This window comes from Mytilus californianus, unplaced genomic scaffold (genome assembly GCF_021869535.1).
Source record: "Mytilus californianus isolate M0D057914Y unplaced genomic scaffold, xbMytCali1.0.p SCAF_1, whole genome shotgun sequence".
Lineage (NCBI taxonomy): Eukaryota > Metazoa > Mollusca > Bivalvia > Mytilida > Mytilidae > Mytilus > Mytilus californianus.
Genome location: NW_026262581.1, coordinates 97,885,282 through 97,909,858, shown reverse-complemented (window position 1 = coordinate 97,909,858; position 24,577 = coordinate 97,885,282). Strand labels below are relative to the sequence as shown.

The window sequence follows — 24,577 nt, the reverse complement described above, 5'->3', positions numbered from 1 at the left end:
TGTAAATAAAATTAGCTGTGAAAGCTTCAATTATTGTAAACAAATATTGCGATCCAGAAAAAAACAAAATGATTTTCGGTCGTTTCACCTGAACACACCCTATACACGCCGCATATTTTGAAATAAATAGTATGCGTCATGAAAAAAATGGACGAAATTCATGACAATTGATATTCTAATATGGGGTACTTGATAATATTTTTGCTATGTGAGCGATTAATTCTCATAGGTGTCTCCAGGTTTTGACTGCGTAGTTGGGTGGACGCAAATGCAGGGCACGGATAGGTATTAGCTCTTAAAGTCGTATAAGGTATGAAATTCTCTTGCAATATCACTTGTTGTAAATGGAATTCTAACAATACTATGACCGCAATACAACAAACTGTCTTTTTTTATTATGTATATCAAAATAAAGCGAAATAATATTCATTCCCTTAAGTGTATTGGCTATTGTTTACTAAAAGTCCAGTGGCTAACGCTCCATACTAATGCCGGAGAAAAACAAATTACAAAAAAGCTATGAATAGTGGATAAAGAACGGAAATTTTTGAAAAAAAGTTTTTCTAGTTAGGGACAGAAATGTTGCTTTGCAAAAGGTTTTCTGTGGATCCCATCAAGAATGAATGCAATGTTTCTTTCCGTGTAGAGATTGTGGCTATCTCCTAATAAGGGTCATCGGGTTTAACCCCCACCATCTTCGCCTTTACCTCAGCAAGAGTCTTTATGTCGGTCAAGAGAAATCCACACAACCATATTTTCATATTTGAGCAGCCATTGCAATCACAGGCACTTATCTCTGAAAAAAAATTTATTAAAGTATATAGGTTCTTTTTTTTCCAGAGACAAGTGCCTGTGTTATATTAAAGTATATAGGTCATTTTTTTCAGAGACAAGTGCCTGTGATTGAAATACCTTTACTGTACCTCTTAGGATTTTTTTATTTGAAAACCTGCACATAAAATATCGCCAAAACTATTACCCCAACCCCTCAGGCCCCCATTTTTTCCAGGTAAGAATACTCAACGGTACACGTTTGTTCAGGGGCCAGCTGAAGCCCGCCTCCGGGTACGGAATTTTCTCGCTGTGTTGAAGACCCATTGGTGGCCTTGTGCTGTTTTCTGCTCTTTGGTCGGGTTGTTATCTCTTTGACATATTCCCCATTTCCATTCTCAATTTTATCAGACGGTTTATATATTTATAATAAAACATAAATCGTTCAGTTTCAGTTTCAGATCCCAGTTTATTTCCCCGTGGCAAAACGTATCGGTCGTAAATCCATATTATAAACAGTTAATATATTTTTATACCTGTTTAAATAAAGGCGTTTATTTTTGTCATTATATGACATACTGCACATATATATGCAGGTTTGATTTATCATTGTCAACTTTATTATATTTAGGATATTTAACTATCCCATATCGATTACAAGAATTCATTATAAAGATGTAACCAACCATATTATACAAAATATTTCTGTGCGTTTTTACTGTACAATTTGAACATCTGAAGTACGTTTATACTGAGGATGTATGAATGAGTCACCAGTATTGTTATAAGTCTCTACCAATTACTCAAGTTTTCAGTGATCATGATTCCACACGTGTATGCTGTGATTATTCTATATACCGGTAAGTAAGTCAACCTTTAATTTAATATTGTGTCTTTATCCTTGTCTGATAACAAAAATCAATATATATTTTGTAATAAACACGTGCTGATTTATTGATTCTATGTGTATCACAATATTCAAAAGCCTTTTATGGCTTGATACACATATTCATATCTGTCAAATAGTTATAAATCAGTGGATAAAATCTTCGATAAGACCAAAATGTAGTGAACCAGTGATACTGAAATAGTTTTATTTATAATTAGACATTGATTAATAGTTTTTATACCAAAACAATGGATTTTCTGTTTTGTTTTGTCCGATTTTCGAAAGTTCCTTCCCTCTTTATTCAGGCGTTTGGTTTTGGATGGATAAGATGTTTTAAAAGATAAATGGGTGCAGACATTTTTTGAATACCCTGGCTTATATTGGTACTACCAATCTAATTAAATTATAGAATATTAATATAAATATGAATTTTAATTAGATTTGGGTACCGATGTACATTATGCATAGGTCATGTGAGATATGGTTCGGCAAACCCCCAATGAAATTAATATTGTTTTCGATTGATGTCGTATGATAAGCCATTTATAGCTGACTATATGGTATTTGTTTTTAATACTCATTGTTGAAGGCTGTACGGTGACCTATAGTATTTCACATTCACGTCAGTTGGCCTCTTCAATGTGGATAGTTGTCTCATTTGCATTCACATCACATCTCCTTGTGTTTGTATATAAATATGCAAAAGTTATGACAGACACTGTCTTACTCTAAATTTTCAAAATGGAGAAGAAATGATGAGAGACGGTGTCGATTTAACGATTAGCAAATCCTTGCTTACTAGTATATGATTTAAAACTTGATATAAATTAAGGAGGTTAAGCTATGTAGAGACCGTAGTGTGTATTACGTTTAAATGAAACTAAACTCTCAACATGTGTTCTTTTATAGTGGTGTGTGTGTGTTTTTGTTTCACACTTTGTGTGTTGCCGGTCACTTTTACGTTCTAAATTATTCTTATCACGACCCTCTATAGATGCCAAAACTCCAGTCTTGGAATAGTCTTGTTGCTTTATCCCTTCTCTAAGAGAAAAGAATATATGCTGTAACAAAACAATTTTAAAGGTCAAATGCATACTCTACTGGTTCAAAAAACATTGCGTACTTTAAATCCTCCGAGATAAAATCAGAAAGTTTAGATGCAATTAACCTTGACTTTAATTTTATCACGAAAGAAACAACTATTGATAACCATAATCTCAAGTTTTGTTTATGAAGTTTGAACCAGAAGTCACAGAACTGCTTATTACGCCAATATTTTATTTATAAGGTTGCAGGGCATTATTATCAGTGAATATTATGCTTGCTTCAATTTTTTTGTCCAGAACTGACACTGCATGGCCTGACTGTAAAGATTTACATCTTAGCATAACATGCCTTTATAAATTATGTCAAGGGAAAGACGAAAACAGTTCTTTTTGTTCGTGTGACAATATAGATTAGAAAGCGAATATAAATGCAACAGTGGTAACTCAACGAAATCTTTACAGTTGCATAGCTATGATGATTACCCAAAGACTTGACTCTTTTCCATACACTAGCACTTGAAAAGTAGAATCATTATTGTGGCTTTTATTAAACAGCAAAAGGGATGGAATAACAATTGTATATGTTGTATATTTTACCACTTATATTTATTCAAGTGTCTTCTCTGATACCATCAAAGTTTTATAAAGAACATCCAATACGGCTCTTCACTTGCAAGATCGAAAGATTAAACCGCGAATAAGGTGATTGGTTTCAATTAGCCTATTTCATATGTAAATTTACTCCAACCATGTTTTAAATATAACCTAATGTTTTCCACAAGTTTGCACCCAAAAACCACAGATCATTATATTAAAAACATTAAAGCGCCAGATGATACCCTGACCGTTCCTGTGGTTAATTACCGGAACATAAACTCCATAGATTTCTAGTATCAAATATTTCTGTAAATAACGAAGTTTATGAAATAATGAAATTAAACTAGACATACGATTAAATATTTATTATGAGATTGGTATTGGATTGCGCCTTATCGATCAGAGTGTATTATGCGGGACGACAGATTAAGTTGTCTGACTCTAAAACATTTGGAGACAATTGCCCCTGACTTTTCATAATCATTTTAATGTATAACATACTTACCAGTGAAATAACATGCGTCATTTGTGTCAAGACTATTTAAGGGAAACTATATATAAACCATTGAAACGTTTTTGGCTAAAATGTCATATCGTTATATGTATGAATGTCAGACCTGTTTCTTAGAGTAAATTTATTAAACTGTTAAAATATCAAACGGAGAACATCGCAACTGTAATTCTTTCCTGACAATTCATGGAACTTTTCAGTCTACAACGATTAAAAACTCATACACAAGGTTTGTACACGAGTAAAACCAACCACTTGAAACTCCAGCAAAATTTGATAGTCAATAACGAGAAAAAAAAAAGTTTGACCCGACATGAATTTGGCATTGTCAATAACGAGTAAAACTACAGTAAAATTTCATATTCAATAACGAATGAAACCAACGCTTGTACGTAGCTACAGCAAAGTTGCAAAGTCAATAATGATTAAAACCATCAGCTTGACACTACAGCAAAATCAACAGCTTAACGCTTTACGGCAAAATGTTATAGCCAGTAATGAGTAAAACCATCAGCTTGACACTACAGCAAAATCAACAGCTTAACGCTATACGGCAAAATATTATAGCCAGAAATGAGTAAAACCATCAGCTTGACACTACAGCAAAATCAACAGCTTAACGCTTTACGGCAAAATATTATAGCCAGTAATGAGTAAAACCATCAGCTTGACGATACAGCAAAATTTCTTAGTCAATAGCGATTAAAATCATCAGCTTGACGCTACAGCAGATTTTATAGTCAATAATGAGTAAAACCAAAAGCTTGACGCTACATCAAAATGTCATAGTCAATAACGAGCACAACCAACATCTTGAAGTTACATCAAACTTTTATTGTTAGTATCGAGTAAAAACAACAGCTTCACACCACAGCAAAATGTCACAATCAATAACGAGTACAACCATCAGCTTGAGCTACTGATAATTTCATAGTCATACAGTTTGACACTGCATCGAAACTTTATATCCAATAATGAGAAAAAACTAGCAGCTTGACGCTACAGCAAAAAAGCTTAGTCGATAACGAGTTAACCTACCTGAAAATAAAACAAGATAAAAAAAAGTACAAAGCAATCCTGAACAGTAGCATGATAAAGATATAATGTCCACATTTTTGGATAAACTGTATTTTTCAGCAATGTTGGGAACTGCGACATATGCATTCGCACTATTTTATACTCTCCACTAGTTGGCTAGCGTTTCTGATAATGTCGACGATATTCCAAAATTTCCCATCAAATAAAGACATATTGTATAAAAAAAAACACTGCTAAATAGCATTCTATTGACCATGACATGCATTCATGCTTTTATTTTTCAAGAATCAACGATGATGTTTCATTTTATTTTTGTAGTTCTCTGATGTAGTACAACATAGTTCAGTTTCATTGTGACATTTTAGTCACCGTGTCTTGCATTTTAGCAAATGAAACTAAAGTAAGATTTTGCAGTCTGGTGGCGTATATTCCATATGATACATGATCATTTGCTAGGTTTAGTTTGCATGATATATAAATCTGATTTTGCATTCAGGTCATATATCTTATATAGTGTTACGTAAACGACATTTTACTGGTTTGATCCTTTTGTCTAGAGGAGAAAACAAATTATGCACTTGATTTACTTTGATAATCTTTCATAAGTGCATATTTTAGATATTCACAATTGTTAATCAATTATCTGTTACATGTTTACTCTTTTAAGAATTACATTTTAATTACCATATGAGGGTCTTGGGTGCATTTTTGCAATCGTGAAACATATCGTTCGTCATGATTGACATTCACGACGCTGGTTAAAGTTGTGGTAGCTTTTTGCTTATTCTTTTTTTTAACTTACCAGGGATTGTATCTTACAGAGACGCAATGTCTTCTATTATAACATGTTTAAGAATATTTGAATAGATGCAGCGGAATTTCTGTTGAGGTTAAGATTGTTGTCATAAATGCATTTATAATGAATGTTAGTAATATTTATGTAGTCAGAGGTATTCACTTTAATGATACACCATGTGTCAGATCCCTGGCACAGAAACAGAATAGTATGACTGAAAGCGCTACAGTCATCTAAATTTAGTTCTTACGACTCTTTCTCATTCACGTTTACCCTTTATCTCTCTTTTTGATGAGAGGACAAAAAGCGTAAGTTCTTCTCGCAAACATGCAGGTTATAAAAATAAGTTTACTATCACACAACATCCCATTGATAAACATGTACAACATTCCATTAAAACACAAAAAAAAACCCAGAAATTGTATGTTATTTTATACGAATAACATTTTAGTCAACATGGCCAGAAGCATGCAGGAAATAATTATTTTCCATTAAAGATCGCTTTAAATATCTTGTCCCCCTAATTTTAGGGTGAAAGTAGATCAGAAATTTCTCAATGTACAGAATAGGAACTTATCCTTGAAAAGTGTATATGGAAAAGAAAGGACAGATCATCTGAAATCCTCTTCTTGCTAGAGTATAAATGTTATGCAGCCTTAATTCCCAATTTTTAAATATTTTTACAAATTTAGAATCAAAATCGTTAAAAATTAAACTGGTATTTGAAGATTTTTGTGGATTTAAACTATATAACTTTTTGAAGTTAAATGTGCCATTTGGTAGGTTTACCCGTGGTGCATGCAGAAACGGCTTATACATGCAAAGAGAGTGTAAGGGGCCTCGGTGGCCGAGTGGTCTAAGTAGTTACTACTGTAATCACTAGCCAGTCAACACTGAGGTTGTGAGTTCGAACCCCGCTCGTGCGGGTGCACTCGACTCCAATCTTAATTGACTAGGATTGTCAGTTTTCCTATCGAAGGTCGGTGGTTTTCTCCGGGCGCTCCGGCTTCCTCCACCAATAAAAACTGGCCGCCACGAAATAGCCCAAAAGCGGTGCTTAAAAGTGGCGTTAAAACACCAAAAATCAAAATCAAATTACATGCAAAGTGTGGCGATGTCGGTCGGGCGGGGAAAAGCGGGCACCTGTTTTGTGTAATCAATTCCACAAACTATGTCAGCTAAGATCCCTGAAACCTCACAGACAATATATACAGGTTCCATATATATTGAAGTTGTGCATATGCTATTATTGATTTGTTTGAGGATTTTTTCCTCTTTGTCCAGAGTTGGGAATTAGTCGTTTTTCAGGAAAAAAAACTTACAAAAGACTTCCAAATTTGTGTTATCAACTCTGCGACAGTTTTCAACCCTTCACAAAACGTTTCCACACCTTTAAAGTTGTGCAACGGCCATTGTAGAGATGTTTGAATATTTTCATCATGTTTTGCATTGTATATTTTGATGTGTTTAAATATTCATTTTAGAAAACATGATGTGCAACCCGGTCATTTTTGTCTTTGGTCCTTTTTCTTGACTTAAAATAGAATAATGTAAATATAAATAAAAGAGTCCACAATGCAGTATTTTTTTTACACCAATTAAGATGTCGTTAAATGAGATTGGATAACTTGCATTGATCATGCTTTTCAATAGCATATGGTCAAATCGCTGAAAGACCCCCTCCTAGATCACTTAAAACTATCATTCTGCATTGACAATACTATCTAGGTGTAATTTATATACACCCAATCGGGCTAACAACCTTATAGGTGTATCTAATACTTAGTTTGGGTATTGTATAAGTTGAAAATTTAGACAATTTCATAATATCTGTACAAATCAACTTGTTGATCTCATGATTGGAAGGTGAGTGAAGGGTTGGGGTGAAAACTCAAAAGACAAGTTTTAACTCATCGCATGTATACGTGTCTGTAGAAAATCAGGAACGGTGACAATGGTCGTCTTATGAATTTGTTATTTGGGGAATCTGATGTTGATGGCATCTTTTTGTTATTCACTACTTGATTTAGACTTGAGAGCCGATTGTATTGATACGTCTATTGTTGAAGACTGTATGTTGACCTCTAGACGTCTTTTGATACGTCTATTGTTGAAGACTGCATGTATGTTGACCTTTAGACGTCTTTTGATACGTTTATTGTTGAAGACTGATGTTGACCTTTAGATGTCTTTTGCCATGATAATTTGTGTCGTTGAGTTGTTGTCTTATGAACACCCCTTTAATCGTTAATGAAAGGACGAAAATATATTATCCTTACCTATAAACAAGGAAATTGTTAGTCACCGAACAATCAAATCAACCAAACACAGATATATAGAAGCGCCTACCGAATTCAAGGTTACGTTTCATCCAATTTAATCAGTAATAGCGATTATTTTTTTTTAAGATCTAACAAAAATAACTCAACGGGACCTTTCGTACCTTGAAAACCACACAAAACAAGTGTCAGTAACTTGCAGTGTTGGAATTTAAATTGTAAATTAATTTGAAATTGACCATGACTTAACAAGGTGCAATGTGTTATATGATTCACAATAAAACTGCATGTTAGTCATGTAGGCCACGTGGCTAGTGCATAGGATATTGTTTGATACGGATATAATCGTTGTAAGATTAAAACCGTGAATCAATTGATTTCAAAGAAAGTCTAGACAGATAAGTCAACTTTGTTTGTATATAATATACATTTCAATGAATATATATAAAAATTAAACAGAAGAGAGGATATTTACCTGGCTACGATCATAAGATGAGAGAGATTAATTGCCCCTTTGTAAACTATAATTAAAAGAAGACATATGGACATGCATGAATCCAAATAAAAGCTTGTAAAATGTGCTGACAATTCCATTCCAACACCATAACAAGACAGCTGTCACCAACGATACAACATGCCATCTTGTAGCAAGCCCAACAAAACATTGCAGCAATTCATTGCCAGTGATATCCTGTATCAGAAAGAAAATCTTATATTTTATTTTTATTTCTACTTTACAAGTATTTATTAACGGAGCATTTTATAGAAATTCCAGGAAAGTTTTGCAGTGAATATCCGTTTTCGTTCTTATATAACAAATTGATAGTACATGAAATGTAACAGAAAACCTTTATTTGTACCAAATTGAATTACGAAAAGACAAAATGTACAGAATTAAAATAGAAAACATACCGATTTATAGTAGAAAAACTTCTTTACAGTAAACTTGTACAGAAAAACGTCTTTAAATCGGAATTTTGGTAAAAAACGTCTTTGTATAGTACCGAAATAATTATAACAGGAAACCTCTTTATATATACCGAATTATAATAGAAATCTCTTTACATACGTAATTATTGCATTAAACAAATTCGTTTGCGAGGTGTAGCTCTATCACATAGCCAGAATAGAAAACTCACGAAACATAGCGGATTTTTTTTTATATTGAAACGTCTGTGTGTAATGTACTTAAGATTTACATAAGGGACATTAGCTGTCAAATTCATGTTCACCGATTTGATTCAAATTCTCATATTTAATTTATAACATACTAAAACATATATCCAAATTATGAACAGTCTAAAATAAACAAATAACAATACATGGCTCGATAATATGTATCAGGATTTCGTGTGTATCATAGTCTAGACGCCGTCTACTTAACCATTGAGACGATCTCCGAAGACTGCCGACGGTCATATAGCCCGATATAAACATAAATATAAACATAAATAGATAGCGAGCACGTGCAATTGAATTTTCTATGTCTGTTTGATTTCTTATTATATGTTAAAACAATATTTTAATCATCGTTTTTACCTGTATAAGAATGATTTTTGTGGATCGAATCAGTCAACTAAATGGTTCATCCTTGTTTCACTTTCAATGTTGACATTATTTTCCTTTTCATAGCTAAACACGCCTTGCACATGCGTAAGCTATCTCTATTTAAGGATTTGAATTAAAGGTCACATGAATACGGATTCAATGAGGTTAAATTTAAAACTTGCAAATCAGTGATGTTTAATTGTGAGCTTATTTTAACAAATATGAGGCAAACTTACTGCTTATCACGAAATATTATTTAAAAATTTCGCATTTATTTTAATACTTGAAATAAAAAGAATCGTGTTTTAAGTTTTTGTCTAAATCGTAGCTGATGCCCCTTTAAAGTCTTATTCAAGACTATTCATTAACATTGGTGTTGACTACACATTTTACATGTTTACTTCTTTAAATATTTATGATTCTGTATACATATAAATAAGAAGATGTGGTATGAGTGCTAATGAGACAACTCTCCATCCAAGTCACAATGTACAAAAGGTAAACAATTATAGGTCAAAGTACGGCCTTCAACACGGAGCCTTGGCTCGCACTGAACAACAAGCTATAAAGGGCCCCAAAATGACTAGTAAAACAATTCAAACATCAGAATTACGAACTATAAACACGGAAGCTATAATACTGTGGATTTTATTCAATATTTAAAGACATTTTGAAAACGGGTTTGTATTAAATTCAGGGGATATTTGTCCGACTTCTTTGTCGATTGATATAGGTTATCGATGCTTAATGGAATCTGACAATCGATGCCTATAAGAGATCTAATTAAACAAATCTGACAACTGATTCAACAACAACTGGTTGTCATTGACTACATCGATCAATGTCAACAAAACACAACCAGGATATCGATGCAAACAAATCTAACAAGCTTAGAAAATATATCAGATTGTCAAAAATAGTCTACTTGATATAAAAATATCATAAAACAAAAATAGTGAAAAGACGAATATCCACAAAAGTCTCATGAATATCATGATTTGTTTAGTAAGTGTTTCATCTAGTACTTCTTTTTGGTTTTCACAAGTATATAGAACATGTACTCATCCTGTATTTATGAATAAAAATGATATTTGTGGTATACGTCAATGAGACACCAACCCAACGACACAAAAAAGACATATAAGCGTCAACGTATGGTCGTTAGCAATAAACAAGCATCTATACAGTGTCAAACTCTGCAATCAGTCAAACTATAGAAAAATTGTGAATAAATCAAACATAGATTGCCACCAATTAAAAACATTAAGTTAATAACCGGAGATAAACACTGGCGAAGTTTCTGTCTTGGGATATTCACTTATTTGCCGAACGTTCAAAATATTTATTAGAAGGGTTTGCATGTATACAACAACAGTCTTAAGTTGATATTACATAATCTACAAATCTGTATGTATAGCTTTTTTATTGATGTGTATGTTTTTTGCATTGCGATAACCACAGAAACAGATGACGAAAAGATAAAACATAATGCAATGTTATAAAACCTTAAACTGTTACAAATTGTTTGTGGTTTCGTAATATTGTATTGCAGCAAAGCTTTTTATATGTTTCGTTGTAGTTAATATAAATGAAAGGAAAAAACCACAAACCATACTTAAAAACTTTTGAAATATACAACTGCAATATGCTTAAAATTGTGTATGATAATATTCCGTATCAATCCGGAACTCGTAGATTATCACTCTCTAATCCTACAATAGAAGTACTATCTAAAGCTGGACAGTCGCATATTTAAGGACTTGCTATTAGTGGATCGACGTACCCTTTTGCGAAATATATTTATGAAAATAAGAAGATAGATATGGTATGACTGCATATGAGACAAATATTCACCAAAGACCAAATGACGTAGATGTTAGCATCTATAGGTCACCGTTCGGTCTTTAACAATGAGCATAACCCATACAGCATAGCCAGTTGTAAAAGGCCCGAATATATGTAAAACCATTCAAACGAGAAAAAAGTAAGGGCCTGATTTATATGTGCAAGACAATAAATGAAAACTCATGAAATATGATATGCAACAGCAAACGAAAACCACTAAATTACAGGCTCCTGACTTGGAACCGACACATACAGAGTGTGGCGGGGTACAATTGGTGCAACAATACATCATAAGAACAGACTGCAAAAATCAGTTGTAAAGGACTTAACTAATCAGATAAATACAAAGCACAAAGACAAATACAAAAAGACAAAAGACATAAAGTTCTGATCTAAGAGTACCACCTGGTTCGAAGCCAGCAAAGAACTTTGTTACTTATCATCCATGAATGAATACATCCAACAATAATAACAACGCTGTCAACCAACGTAGTGCATGCAACCAAAAATAAAGCTACTTAACAAAGATAAACAATTGAAAGGAGATGAGAAAAGAACGATTAACAGCAGTGGCATGGTCATTATTAATGATATTATAATGAATTTCCATGGGGCCCGATAAAAATTTTAAAATTTAAAAGAACCCGAAAAGATGACAAAAGGATCCAGTGTAGTAGTCTTCCTTCTTGAAAAAAAAAGTTCAAACAGATAATAGAGGCGTTGGTACCATAAAGTCGGACTTATATAAACAATATGAATTAGATAAGGCAAATAATATGTCTAGAAACCGCATTTTCGGTAACTCGAGAAATCAATTAAGTATTGAATATGTACCACTCCTCTTGAAAAGTCAAGTGCGGATGCTTAATTATAATTTCGTTTGGTAATACGCAGAAGGGGTTGGGTTTTGAATAAAAAATCATAGCAACAACACAATCACATGATGGAGAGAAAGGATGTCACAAAGATTTAAACACTTCGTTCCAAAAGTACTTCCTATCTCTTTTTGTAAAATTTCCTTCCTGTAACTTTGAAATCTTATATTTATTTCATTACAATTATGCATGTGATGGCAACAACACTTTCATACTTATTTCGTACCGTCTCAAATAAAGTGTTTCCTCTTACCTTCAACACTTTTATTTAAAACACTTGCTAAATATTGGTTAATTATGTAATGCGTAAATAAATATTCTAATATAACTTTTAATGTTGTTTTTGTAATGTCCACTGGCAGGAATTTCCCCAATAAATCAGGACTACCAAACACTATAGCAAGTACGATTTTTGTTACATAGAAAACATTAAAAGGATGATATGATTTCAGACTGTGGTATTATCTAACAAAAATCTATTTTAAGTCACTACATAAACCACTTTTCTGCACACATTTCGGACTATTTTAGTAACAATTACAAGTATACATGACATTACCCTTAGATGTAGTGTCCTCAAAATCAAAAGAGAGCTTCTTCTCATTACATGACAAAAATATTTGATATAGCATACGGAAACAACTTTTCTGCATAATTTCAGTTTATGTTGAATAACTATGACCATGATCTTAGACATTGTGACCTCAACATCAATAAGTATCTTCCACTCACTACAGATGACCATGTATCCTATTAAGGTTGTAATCCCAAATATTGTAATTGGTTGAGCACCCGGAAAACGCGTTCCTGCACATATGTCGGTCTATATAAAAATAAGGAGATGTGGTATGATTGCCAATGAGCCAACTATCCACCGCAGTTCAAATGGAGTGGGTGTAAGCAATTATAAGCAACCGTACAGCCTTCAACATGTTTGGTTACTTTGACCTTGGCCTTAGACGTGGTGACCGCAAATCAAAAACAATCTTCCTCTTATTATATATCACATATCCCAAGTAAGGTTACAATTCGATATAAAGTAGATGGTTAGCATCTCGAAACCGAGATGAATAACTGACGGACGCATAAAAACTACATTCTCTCTCTACTTCGTAGCATGGGGTTAAATTATTAAATATCATATCCTGCTTTCTCGGATACAGTAATACTATAAATAAACAGAAAACAAGACAATAGTTATTTTCCTGGCCACATTTACAAAAAAAGATTATGGCAATACAGTTGTAACAGTACAATAAAGTAGTAAATGAACGAACTACTCAGCATAATTTCTTATTAAAAACATAATGATAAGTAATAGTACAATGAAATACAATCAAGTGTCCGCTTCAGCTAAGTGCCTTCTAGTATTGTAAGGCGATCATTTATAAATTTTATCCATGTTCTATTTGCTCGTGATGTCTATATTTAAAGAGTAAAAGCACATCAGCTTCAATGTCACTTGTCTTAGCACTGCCGGTTTCAATTGCGAACATCGCGGTTGTTTAAAGGTAATCCCGTTACGAGGTACACTCTCTTACTTTGAATCAAAATTACACTTGCTTTATTTTCGACACTCAGTCTGCTGGTAATACTATTAAGTGATATAATAATAAATAATTGACAAAATGCGATGACATTTTGAAGTTCAAATTTTTACAGGAATAGAATCTACTTTGAAGTGATTAATCCACATATTGACAGTTCTGACATACGATATGCACCATCTGTTAGGTGCACGCAAAAACATATACATCTGAGATGTTGTTTGATACCCTATGTCAATATACACAATAGAATATATGCAGGTGTTAATTCTCTGTTCATGACACAACACTTTACCGATAAAAGGTTATCAGAAGATAAGCTGTTTTGCTTGCATTGCTTCATGACTATAATAGCAGCATTAATCAGGTCTATTTTCTATTCTCACTGGTTCAACAACATTTCAGTAACTATGATACAACATATGATGTCGCTTTGTCCCTTCGGTCCAGTTAGAAGCATGCCATATTATCTTGACTAGTTTATGCAATAGTAGGATCAGATATAACCTAAGCCATGTTGCCAACATCAAAATTTCAATAAGCTCAAACATTTTGTCTTTAAAAACCTATTCAAAGCTGTCGGTTGACATTATCAAAGATTTTTACAGTTGTTTAAAAGTTTATTTGGACTATGGAAGATGATTCTACTCACTGAGAATAAATGCATAAATGTCTCTGACGTAACGTTTACTGGAATGTCACCCTTGCTTGGGTGCGAAGGAATCGAAAAAAGATGTTTTACACCACAAAAAAAAAAACACTTCAGAAGAAGAAGATCTTAATCAATCCAGAAATGGTTCAGATAGACAAAACAACATTCAGAATGCTCCTGGAAAAAAATTACACCATTGATACAAAGTTCTTTGATATTTGCCATTGAAGTGTTTTGATGTTATATTCCAAATCATATCTCTGTGCTCCACTAGGTTTGTAAATGTTTCTACTATTTCATTTGTCCAAATGCACTTTCTATTACTCTTTCTATTAGTTAACCTGGCTTTCACGTTGGTTTACCATGAGCTTTGGTCATGAAAATAATACAAAATCTAAATCGGATTAGGTGAAAGCTTTAAGTAAAATCAGGACAGATTTCTAGGCTGTCAAAGTTTTTGTTTCAAGTTTTGTCTGACCCCTAACCCTACCAAACATCGACCAAAACGTTGTCAAATTGACGGTCGGTTTAAAAAATAACTAAACAATATGTCTGCTACTGCTATATCGGAAAACATTTATTGTCACCGTTAAACAAGGAAACATGTTATACTGCTTTCTTGATCAATTTTCAGAGTCTCAATCTAATCCACCTGACTAATGGTATTTTAAATTATCCCTTCCCAATACTATCCACTACACTTTTTTCAAGACTGTATCAAATGTTTCTTTCGTTGCAGTGATATCGTTTGTACTATCAGAATGTCCACCAGATGCAGAACACAGAATACAGTTATGCATTAAATCTTCATTGCCAAACTTTGGCGTTGGACCTCCAAATGATGCTAGTCCGCCGAATGCTTTGAAAACTAGCATTGAGATGTCTAAAGATTCATGCCAGTAAGTCATTGTTTAAATTGGAAATACTTCATACTTGCATGCATGAACTTAATTTACATAATCGGGCAATTTACCGCTACAATTAAAATAATTTGCATAGAGGTTGCCAATTAGTTTGCCAATACGAGGAATAAAAAAAAAACATGTTTAAATTGTAATTGGGAATAGTATTATGCTGTTTTGTCTAAAAGGATAATTTTGAATCCTTTTAAACAGGTTTATTCAAATTATTTCCAATTCGACGTTATTAGAACGATAAACGGAATTTTGTAATAAAAATTACGGATCAAGCAATCGTTCAACGAAACCACATGATGGTGAATTGATTTTCCTCAAATCTTAATTTAATCTTCAAAGTTCAGATAACATATGCCAATATTTAATCTTTTTTTTTACATTATCAACAGTTTCTGCAGTGAAAGTTTTCACGTGAAAAAATACCGTTTTTATTGATTACACTTGTGCACTTAACTGTTTGATTTACATCGTGAAATCTATCACTAGAAACATACAGAGAACTCGCCCTTAACAATCGATACAATTTTCAATCTATTACCATCATACAGCTTTTATTTTCAGATCAAAGAAATTAGAGAGCTCTGCTGTATGTATGCAAGATTTTTTGGACCAATGTCAAGGAACTACAGACAGGGAACAATTATTACAAAGATTATTTGACAAAGAGAAAATTATAGAAACAGTTCGATATTTCTGTTCCTCTTTGAATAGTGAGTTATTTTCTGTTCAAGAGTTACAAGCATGTCTTGTTTTCCAGAGTAAGAACATTGCATGGGATGATAGTATAATCATACATTTTTAAAAACATTTTGAGAGGAAAGTGTTTGGGCCAGTCAAATTGAAATAATTCTTCTTGCACATTAAGTTTATTGATTCTAAAATTTCTTGTACCTGTTTATACACATTTTTTAAATGTAAAATACTTTGAGACATTAGTTCTATATTTATTTTGTTTGACAACATGAAAGTGTTCACGACATCTTGCTATCATCACCTTCAATATTAACATTTACCCAAAGGGTTGACTATGGTAAAGACATATGGAGAGTTGTCTCATTGGCAATCATACCAGATCTTCTTATATCTATATATGGTCATCCCATGGTCTTCTTCCGACAGACAGTAAAACCCTTGCCAAAGTGCTTAAGTGCAAAGTCCGTTGGATTGTGCAGGATGTATACATACACAGCCACGTCTGGTCGGTCTAGGGATGTTAAATCTGATGTCTCATGCCCACTGCACGTTAAAGAACCCTTGTAACAACTATCGGAGAGGTCATAAGGTTGCCTGTTGCAAGGCAATATTTCTGTCCCGTCCAACATACCTTCATTTTCCAGTGGCAGTTCGAATTTCCATACTTTCATCCCGATCGATCCCTTCCTTGCTGAACCTACCTTGTATTAATTTATAATTTGTTAACTTCCTGAACTTGCATGAAATATTTGCCAGTAAAGCAAACAAAAACCAATCAATCAGTAAATATTAAGTCTGAATTACCGATCCCCATTATTATTTTTGCACTGTTATGATGTTAATCGTTAAAAGAGGGAACTACTAATTTTGGACTTTTTGTTTGTTGCATATTTGATATTGATTGATTTTTTGGGTAAATGCCCAGTGGCAAATATTTCATCGCATGCATATTCCGAACATGTTTTGCCTATACCGTGTAAATTGATAATCCCAAAATCAATGGAAAAACGCCTTTATTTCTGTTCTTCATCTGACATAATGTCACCAATATCACAGAAATACACATTTTTACAATGTATATGCATGCCTAAATTATGTAGAACTTAATCACGTTTAATTGATTCTACTCACACAAGGACAACTCTGTCCAATTTACAGAAAACATGTGAAAAGCTGCGGCATTTTTGCTTTAAAACTTGAACCAAAATTCGTCCAAAGCCATACATTTCAGTAATGCTGTTCGCTGGCATTTAAAAAAGCTTCTGCAATGTGAAAAAAATATAGTAATTATCATGGTAAATAAAAGTAATATTTACATTCCAGTTTATGAACAAAATGCAAAATGTATAGCTAATCAACATGAAATGGTAATAAACTGTACCCGTGATGAAGCTGTGAGATACAGGACGATATACGGAGGAAATCCTACGTATGATGTACTTATACAAGCCAATTGCCGGTATGTTTAGCCATCAGTTATATGAAGCAAGGAGGGGCACTTTACGGTTTCAGTAAAATGATGTTAAAGGAAATCCGAAGTGAAAGAATTAACTAGTATACTCTTTTAGTATATATTAATTTTAATTAGGAATGATGAGGAAGCTTCTGTTTGTTAGAGTTAAGCCATTTATATACAGTAGGAATAAAGAGAAAGATATTATATTCAGTATGTATTACTAAAGACGTTTATAGTAGAAACAAAGAGGGGTTTCTGACTGACCGAGTACAGTCATGTCAAGAAGGAACAAGGGACCTTTTGACTCTTTGAGCTACACCATTAAACCACTAAAAGTAGAAAGAGATAGTAGGACTAGCTGTTTGAGTAGTACTTTAAGATGGACACAGAGAGAAGTTTTTGTTTGTTTGAGGAGGAGGAATAAATATGACGTTGCTATATAAGCCTTTTGAAGAAGAATTAAAGAGATTACGTTTCTTGTTTTTTAGCTCAACTGGCCCAAAGGGCCAAGTGAGCTTTTCTCATCACTTGGCGTCCGTCGTCGTCCGTCGTCGTTAACTTTTACAAAAATCTTCTCCTCTGAAACTACTTGGCCAAATTAAATCAAACTTGGCCACAATCATCATTGGGGTATCTAGTTTAAAAAATGTGTCCGGTGACCCGGCCAACCAACCAAGACGGCCGCCATGGCTAAAATAGAACATAGGGGTAAAATGTAGATTTTGGCTTATATCTCTGAAACCAAAGCATTTAGAGCAAATCTGACAAGTGGGTAAAATTGTTTATCAGGTCAAGATCTATCTGCCCTGAAATTTTCAGATGAATCGGACAACCCGTTGTTGGGTTGCTGCCCCTGAATTGGTAATTTGAAGGAAATTTTGCCGTTTTTGGTTATTATCTTGAATATTGTTATAGATAGAGATAAACTGTAAACAGCAATTATGTTCAGCAAAGTAAGATCTACAATTAAGTCAACTTGACCAAAATGGTCAGTTGACCCCTTAAGGAGTAATTGCCCTTTATAGTCAATTTTTAACCATTTTTCGTAAATTTTTGTAATCTTTTACAAAAATCTTCTCTGATGAAACTACTAAGTCAAATTTAACCAAACTTGTCCACAATCATCATTAGGGTATCTAGTTTAAAAAATGTGTCCGATGACCCCGCCCGCGAACCAAGATGGCCGACATGGCTAAAAAATAGTACATAGGGAAAAATGCAGTTTTTGGCTCATATCTCTGAAACCAAAGCATTTAGAGCAAATCTGACATGGGGTAAAATTGTTCATTAGGTCAAGATCTATCTGCCCTGAAATTTTCAGACCAATCAGGCAACACGTTGTTGGCTTGCTGCCCCTGAATTGGTAATTTTAAGAAAATTTTGCAGCTTTTGGTTATTATCTTGAATATTATTATAGATAGAGATAAACTGTAAACAGCAATAATGTACAGCAAAGTAAGATCTACAAATAAGTCAACATGACCAAAATTGTCAATTGACCCCTTAAGGAGTTATTGCCCTTTATAGTCTTTTTTTTACAATTTTCATAAATTTTGTAAATTTTTGTAAATTTTTACAAAATATTTTCCACTGTAACTACTGGGCCAAGTTCATTATAGATAGAGATAATTGTAAGCAGCAAGAATGTTCAGTAAAGTAAGATCTACAAACACATCACCATCACCAAAACACAATTTTGTCATGAATCCATCTGTGTCCTTTGTTTAATATGCACATATACCAAGGTGAGCGACACAGGCTCTTTAGAGCCTCTAGTTTAGTAAAGTTATTAAAGTAGGAATATAAAAAAAAATATTATCTGTTTTTTGAGTGAGTGTTTTTAAATAGGGATATATAAAAAGAGTTTTGAGTCATCCGTGTGAGTCATGTCAAGAAGATTAGAAGGGTTTATTTCATTTTGTTTGGGAGATCATGTATGGACTTATACACATTACATGGTGTAAATATAATGAAAATAAAACGAGAGGAACACTTTGTGTTAAATGTTACCTATATATAGAAATAAAGATAAAGTTTCTGACCGTTAAGTTTAGCTTTTGAATGTATGAACAAAGTGAAGGAGTCTTCATCTGACTGAGTGAATTAATTCAAAGTAAGAAGAAAGAGAAATTTTCTAATTGTTGTCATAAAGTCATTCAAGGTAGAAACAAAGAAGAGGATTTTCTTGCCGTTTCAGTTTGTTCTATTGACAGTATTGTTACGTTGTTACATCGCTGTCCCAGGTTGATAGTTGTATCATTTTCAATCATACCACATCTCCTTATTTCATATCAATTAGATTTGAAACAAAGAGAAGTTTCTAGGTGTTTAAGTCAAGTCAAAGTACGTACAAAGAGAAGTTTCTGGGTATTTAAGTCAAGTCAAAGTACGTACAAAGAAAAGTTTCTAGGTGTTTTAAGTCAAGTCAAAGTAGGTACAAAGAGAAGTTTCTGTGTTTAAGTCAAGTCAAAGTAGGTACAAAGAGACTGAGTTTCTGTCTGTTTGAACAGTCATTGAATAAACAAAAAAGAGAAAGGGTTTTTGACTGTTTGATTGATTGATGGCTACTTTATTCCAGTGGCAAATATTACATGCTTATTCCAAATGATATGATAATATTAAACATATAGATAAATATTTTATATTGCATTGAAGAATGCTCACAGTTACTGAAAGCAAGCTCAAAGTATCCTGCTATTATTGTAGTAATTATGTCTTGCAATATCTGTTGCTTTACTAAATTGATGATTGAAGACATGATCTTGTGCAATGACAAGAACAAATTAAATATATTCTACTTTGTACTAGACAGACTTGCTGAGTTATTTAACATACTAGTTCACAAGATAACTCTGGCAAGAAAACATAGGACACATTGGTCTAACTGTATAACAAACAAGTTTTGCTCAAACTCCTAAATGCCATGCACTTTGTAGAGATGCAAACAATTTAAGACTTTGATTTGACCCAGCAAAGAAGAAACAATAATGTTTTACCTGTTTGAGTTAGAGAATTGAAAATAGGAACAAAGAAAAAGGGTTTCTGGATATAAGCAAAGTTATTTAAAGTAAGAACAAAGAGAAGTATTTTCACCCTATTTGAATAAACTAATTCTTTTATAAAGTTACATCAATGAAAAGTGTGCAGTAACAGAACCATAGAATTAGCAGTGCTGATTTCTCTTTTGTACAGAATTGAAATAATCCCTAAGCTCATATACCGGTACTTAAAATATTTATTCATTAGATCTCTCTTTCTCTCCTGTGGAAAGTATTTTTAATTTATACTTAAACATTTTACTTCTGATGTAAAAATAAAAATGTATACAGACCATGTGAAATAATCTGTACAAACTGGCTACAACCCTTTCATTTTTTTAAAAATTACTTGAGAGCCCCACCCCTCCTTCTTCCTAGGAAAGAAAAAATATGTTCCCTACTCACTACTGTTCAAATACATGAACTGCATACCAAAGTTTATATTGATCTATCAGTGCAGTAGAATTATTGTTTTTTTATGAATGAAAAGAAATTTTTGTAAAAGTCAATAAGGATGTAACCAAATGGTATAAAAGCCAAAAGACATCTGTATGTATCAGCACATAAAATGCTTGTGTTTATGTTATATAAATTGTTTGTATACTTGGTCATTAAATTACCAAACTTTTTAAATTTTCAGGTTTAATAAAATAGCCATGAGTTGTTTGGAGAATTATGTATTTGAAAACTGTGGTCTTGCAGCAGCAGAGTTCATAGAAACCATTACAATAGGCCAAACCCCACCATCATGTGAGCCCAGAGAAAGGAAATATTCACAAACTGGACCCAAAGACAATTCACAATGTATCACAGCTAGTATCTGGACTACAGTCATACTATTGTTTATAAAAGTACTTCTTAAATGAAACTTATTTCCAATGAAGAACATGGTTTAAATCATCAATATTGAAAACTATCTGAATGTAGCAGAAGGAATTCTGGGAAAAAAAGATAAAATTGTGTTAAAAAATTATTAATACATTTTTAGATGAAAAACATTCAAGACAAAACATTGAATTATTTCAGTCGTGTAGCAAGAACTGTGTGAGTTATGGTAGTTTATAAACATTCCATGATTTTTTGTGATTGTGTTTATGTTTTTTTTGTTAACTTATATCTATTTTAACGCCTTTTTGTATGTATTTATTTAATAGACTGTAAATAGTATGCAAGGGGATATTTTTATAACTTGGTCCCTGCCAACTGTTGATTGCTTAAGTGTTCCTATTTATTTGCTTATTGATAAATCTTTTTGTGACTAATTAATCGCTAATACGATGCTCGTTCCATCCAGAGTTAATTGGTTGGGGATGGGGCCTTTATTATTGTGACTGTTAAACAATGGACACAAATGTCAGATTAATTATTGTGACTGTTAAACAATGAACACAAATGTCAGATTAATTTTTGTAATTTCAGGAAATACTGCATACAAATAATGCCATCAAAATTTAAAATGCAATTTCTTATATTTGCGAAATACATCCCGTCCTCATTTTCACAAAATATAAAACATCAAAATAATTCCTAATCACAGAAAACATCGTTTATTGGTATATCTTAAGTATGTAAGTGATTGAAGGACAAATTTTTATAAGCATTCAGACTTTATTGAAGAGACCTAAATTTTCAAATCTATGAAGATACATACTGTTTCATGTTTCTTAAAGCAATAAGTATACAATATATATGCATTTATTTTGATTCATTACCATGAGAAGCAGTTGCTATCAAGAATTATTCATAAGAGAGGCATAGTTTAGAACAGATAAATATTGACATGATCTTCCAAATGCCATTAATTCAATGCTTTTACAAGTACAGTTACTTTGTATCAGTATATGAAATTGTATATGAATGTAACATGCATAGCAATTTAACAATGTTGTTTTTAATTGATTTATCACATAAATTTTTACTGGTAAAGTCATCAAATAACAGATTGAACAGACAGAATTCCAATTATGTAATAATCTATAAACTTGGAAATCCCATTTCCTAATGACAAATAAATATGTTGCAAGTATTTTGAATTACAAGAGCAATGAACGTTCAACTCAACTGATATCCTACAAGATAATTGATATAATTCAGTGTATGGTGAACCCAACAACCATGAAATTTGGCATCCAACAAATACATGTTTTCCATTGAATCAAAATCAGTTACTCTTAAAACAAATACTTAAAAACTCCTCAGAGGACTGTGTTTTTATATACCACAGCAAATTGATACCCACAGAGAAAATTAATTCTACTATAGTTTGGACTGGTTACATGACCTTCAGCCAGAATAATGGAAATCTTAACTTTTCTGTTTGGACAGTATCACCGAAAAAAAGGACTCTTGACAATCAAAGTTTGTTATGTTAATTGGTTTCTCCTTTTATTCCCCAAGCGCCTGTTGTTTTTGACAACACTTAAGTTATGAAATTCATATTCAACAATACCATAAGACATTTTGAGTGGTTTTGCATACTTCTTCATGCTTAATTGCCAGAGAGATGGGCTGGTTTCTTTTTTGGCCTTACAACCTTTTTATAATGTATTCTCTACAATAACCTTAACTTAGGTTAAACCATATGTATTCATTTGCATGTTTAATAATGATTGTACGAAATCGGAGTTTGTAAATAATTTTGATATATATATTTTTTTTTTGTAATTAGTTGTATAAATCATTTTGTATGTAATAATATTGTTTTTAAACATGCATATTAAACTGGAATGATTATTCATTACAAGATGATCCCATTAAAATATTGACCAAGTAGTTTTACTTTAATAAATTATTTACACTTGGTAAATTGTTCAACTTCCTGGCAAGTGTTCAAGTCTGCAATACCATTATGATTGAGTACTTTTTTAAACTTTGTTTGTGTGTGAATTACTGTGTCTGTATCCACGGATATAAATAAAAAGGGGGGTTGAGTGTTAATAAAACAAGTACAGACACCTGTTTATTGTAAAATACAATATGTTCAATTCTAGATGTCTTTTTCAGATTATTAGTCTTGTTGAGTTCCTGTCTCATTGACATCTATCTTAGTGATACATGGAATAACATGATGATAAGCAATGTTCTTTTTCAGCTGACATACTTATTTAGATCTCACTTATTCATTTCCTTAGCTTACTTAAATTATTATGTGAAGTTTTCATGGCAGATGTACTTTTTGCTGTAGCTAATTATCAATGGCATGCAACACTAGGAAAATCCCCAGTCAGTTTGTGGATAACCACTCTAATAAATATCACAGTGGTTCAGCTGCAGCACATATGAAAGATAATAGGCTGATTCTGTTATGTAGTGTAATATAGCATGGTAATAAGTTCTGGAGAAATTAAATTCACTATGTGATCAATTCTATATCACAGTGGTTCAGCTGCAGTACATATGAAAGATAATAGGCTGATTCTGTTATGTAGTGTAATATAGCATGGTAATAAGTTCTGGAGAAATTAAATTCACTATGTGATCAATTCTATATCACAGTGGTTCAGCTGCAGTACATATGAAAGATAATAGGCTGATTCTGTTATGTAGTGTAATATAGCATGGTAATAAGTTCTGGAGAAATTAAATTCACTATGTGATCAATTCTATATCTGAACTTTGACATACACAAAGGTACAGTTGCCTATAATTGCTTACATCCACTTCATTTGAACTTTGGTGGACAGTTGTCTTATTGGCAATCATACCACATCTCCTTGTTTTTATATTTACAGGAATGTTTGTTTTTGCATTTAATGCCACTTTCAGCTACTTTGACTCTTTCAGGGAGGGTAGTTTTATTTGGTGTAGTAAGTCATAGTCCCAAAAGAGAACCACTGACCTTTGGCAGGAAAAGTGACAATCCTTGTCAATCAAGGTTGGAGGCAAATACACCTTGCTACAAGCAGAGTTCAAACTCCCAAACTCAGAGTTGACAGGCTAGTGATCTATGTAAATGAACTTCGTAGACCACTCAACCACTGAGATCCAGACTTAAAACAGAACATAGGGGCAAAACATGAATAAAATGTAAATAATTGTCTTGTATCTTGAAAGTTGTGAATGGTGAAATTATGACAGTG

General features: G+C 32.8%; 1 protein-coding gene across 2 annotated transcripts; it reads left to right on the top strand.

Moving 5' to 3' along the window:
- The first annotated feature begins 288 nt into the window (after positions 1-288).
- On the top strand, positions 289-23,304 carry LOC127726892 (uncharacterized). 2 transcript variants are annotated; one of them, XM_052234279.1, is made up of 5 exons: positions 289-310; positions 15,134-15,293; positions 15,873-16,021; positions 17,328-17,463; positions 21,139-23,304. In XM_052234279.1, exons 2-5 carry the CDS (start codon positions 15,274-15,276, stop codon positions 21,362-21,364), a joined length of 531 nt encoding a protein of 176 aa, XP_052090239.1. In that variant the 5' UTR covers positions 289-310; positions 15,134-15,273; the 3' UTR covers positions 21,365-23,304. The 2 variants fall into 2 exon arrangements, with proteins under 2 accessions (XP_052090239.1, XP_052090238.1); XM_052234278.1 differs by lacking the exon at positions 289-310 and adding an exon at positions 1,386-1,631.
- The last annotated feature ends 1,273 nt before the right edge of the window (positions 23,305-24,577 follow it).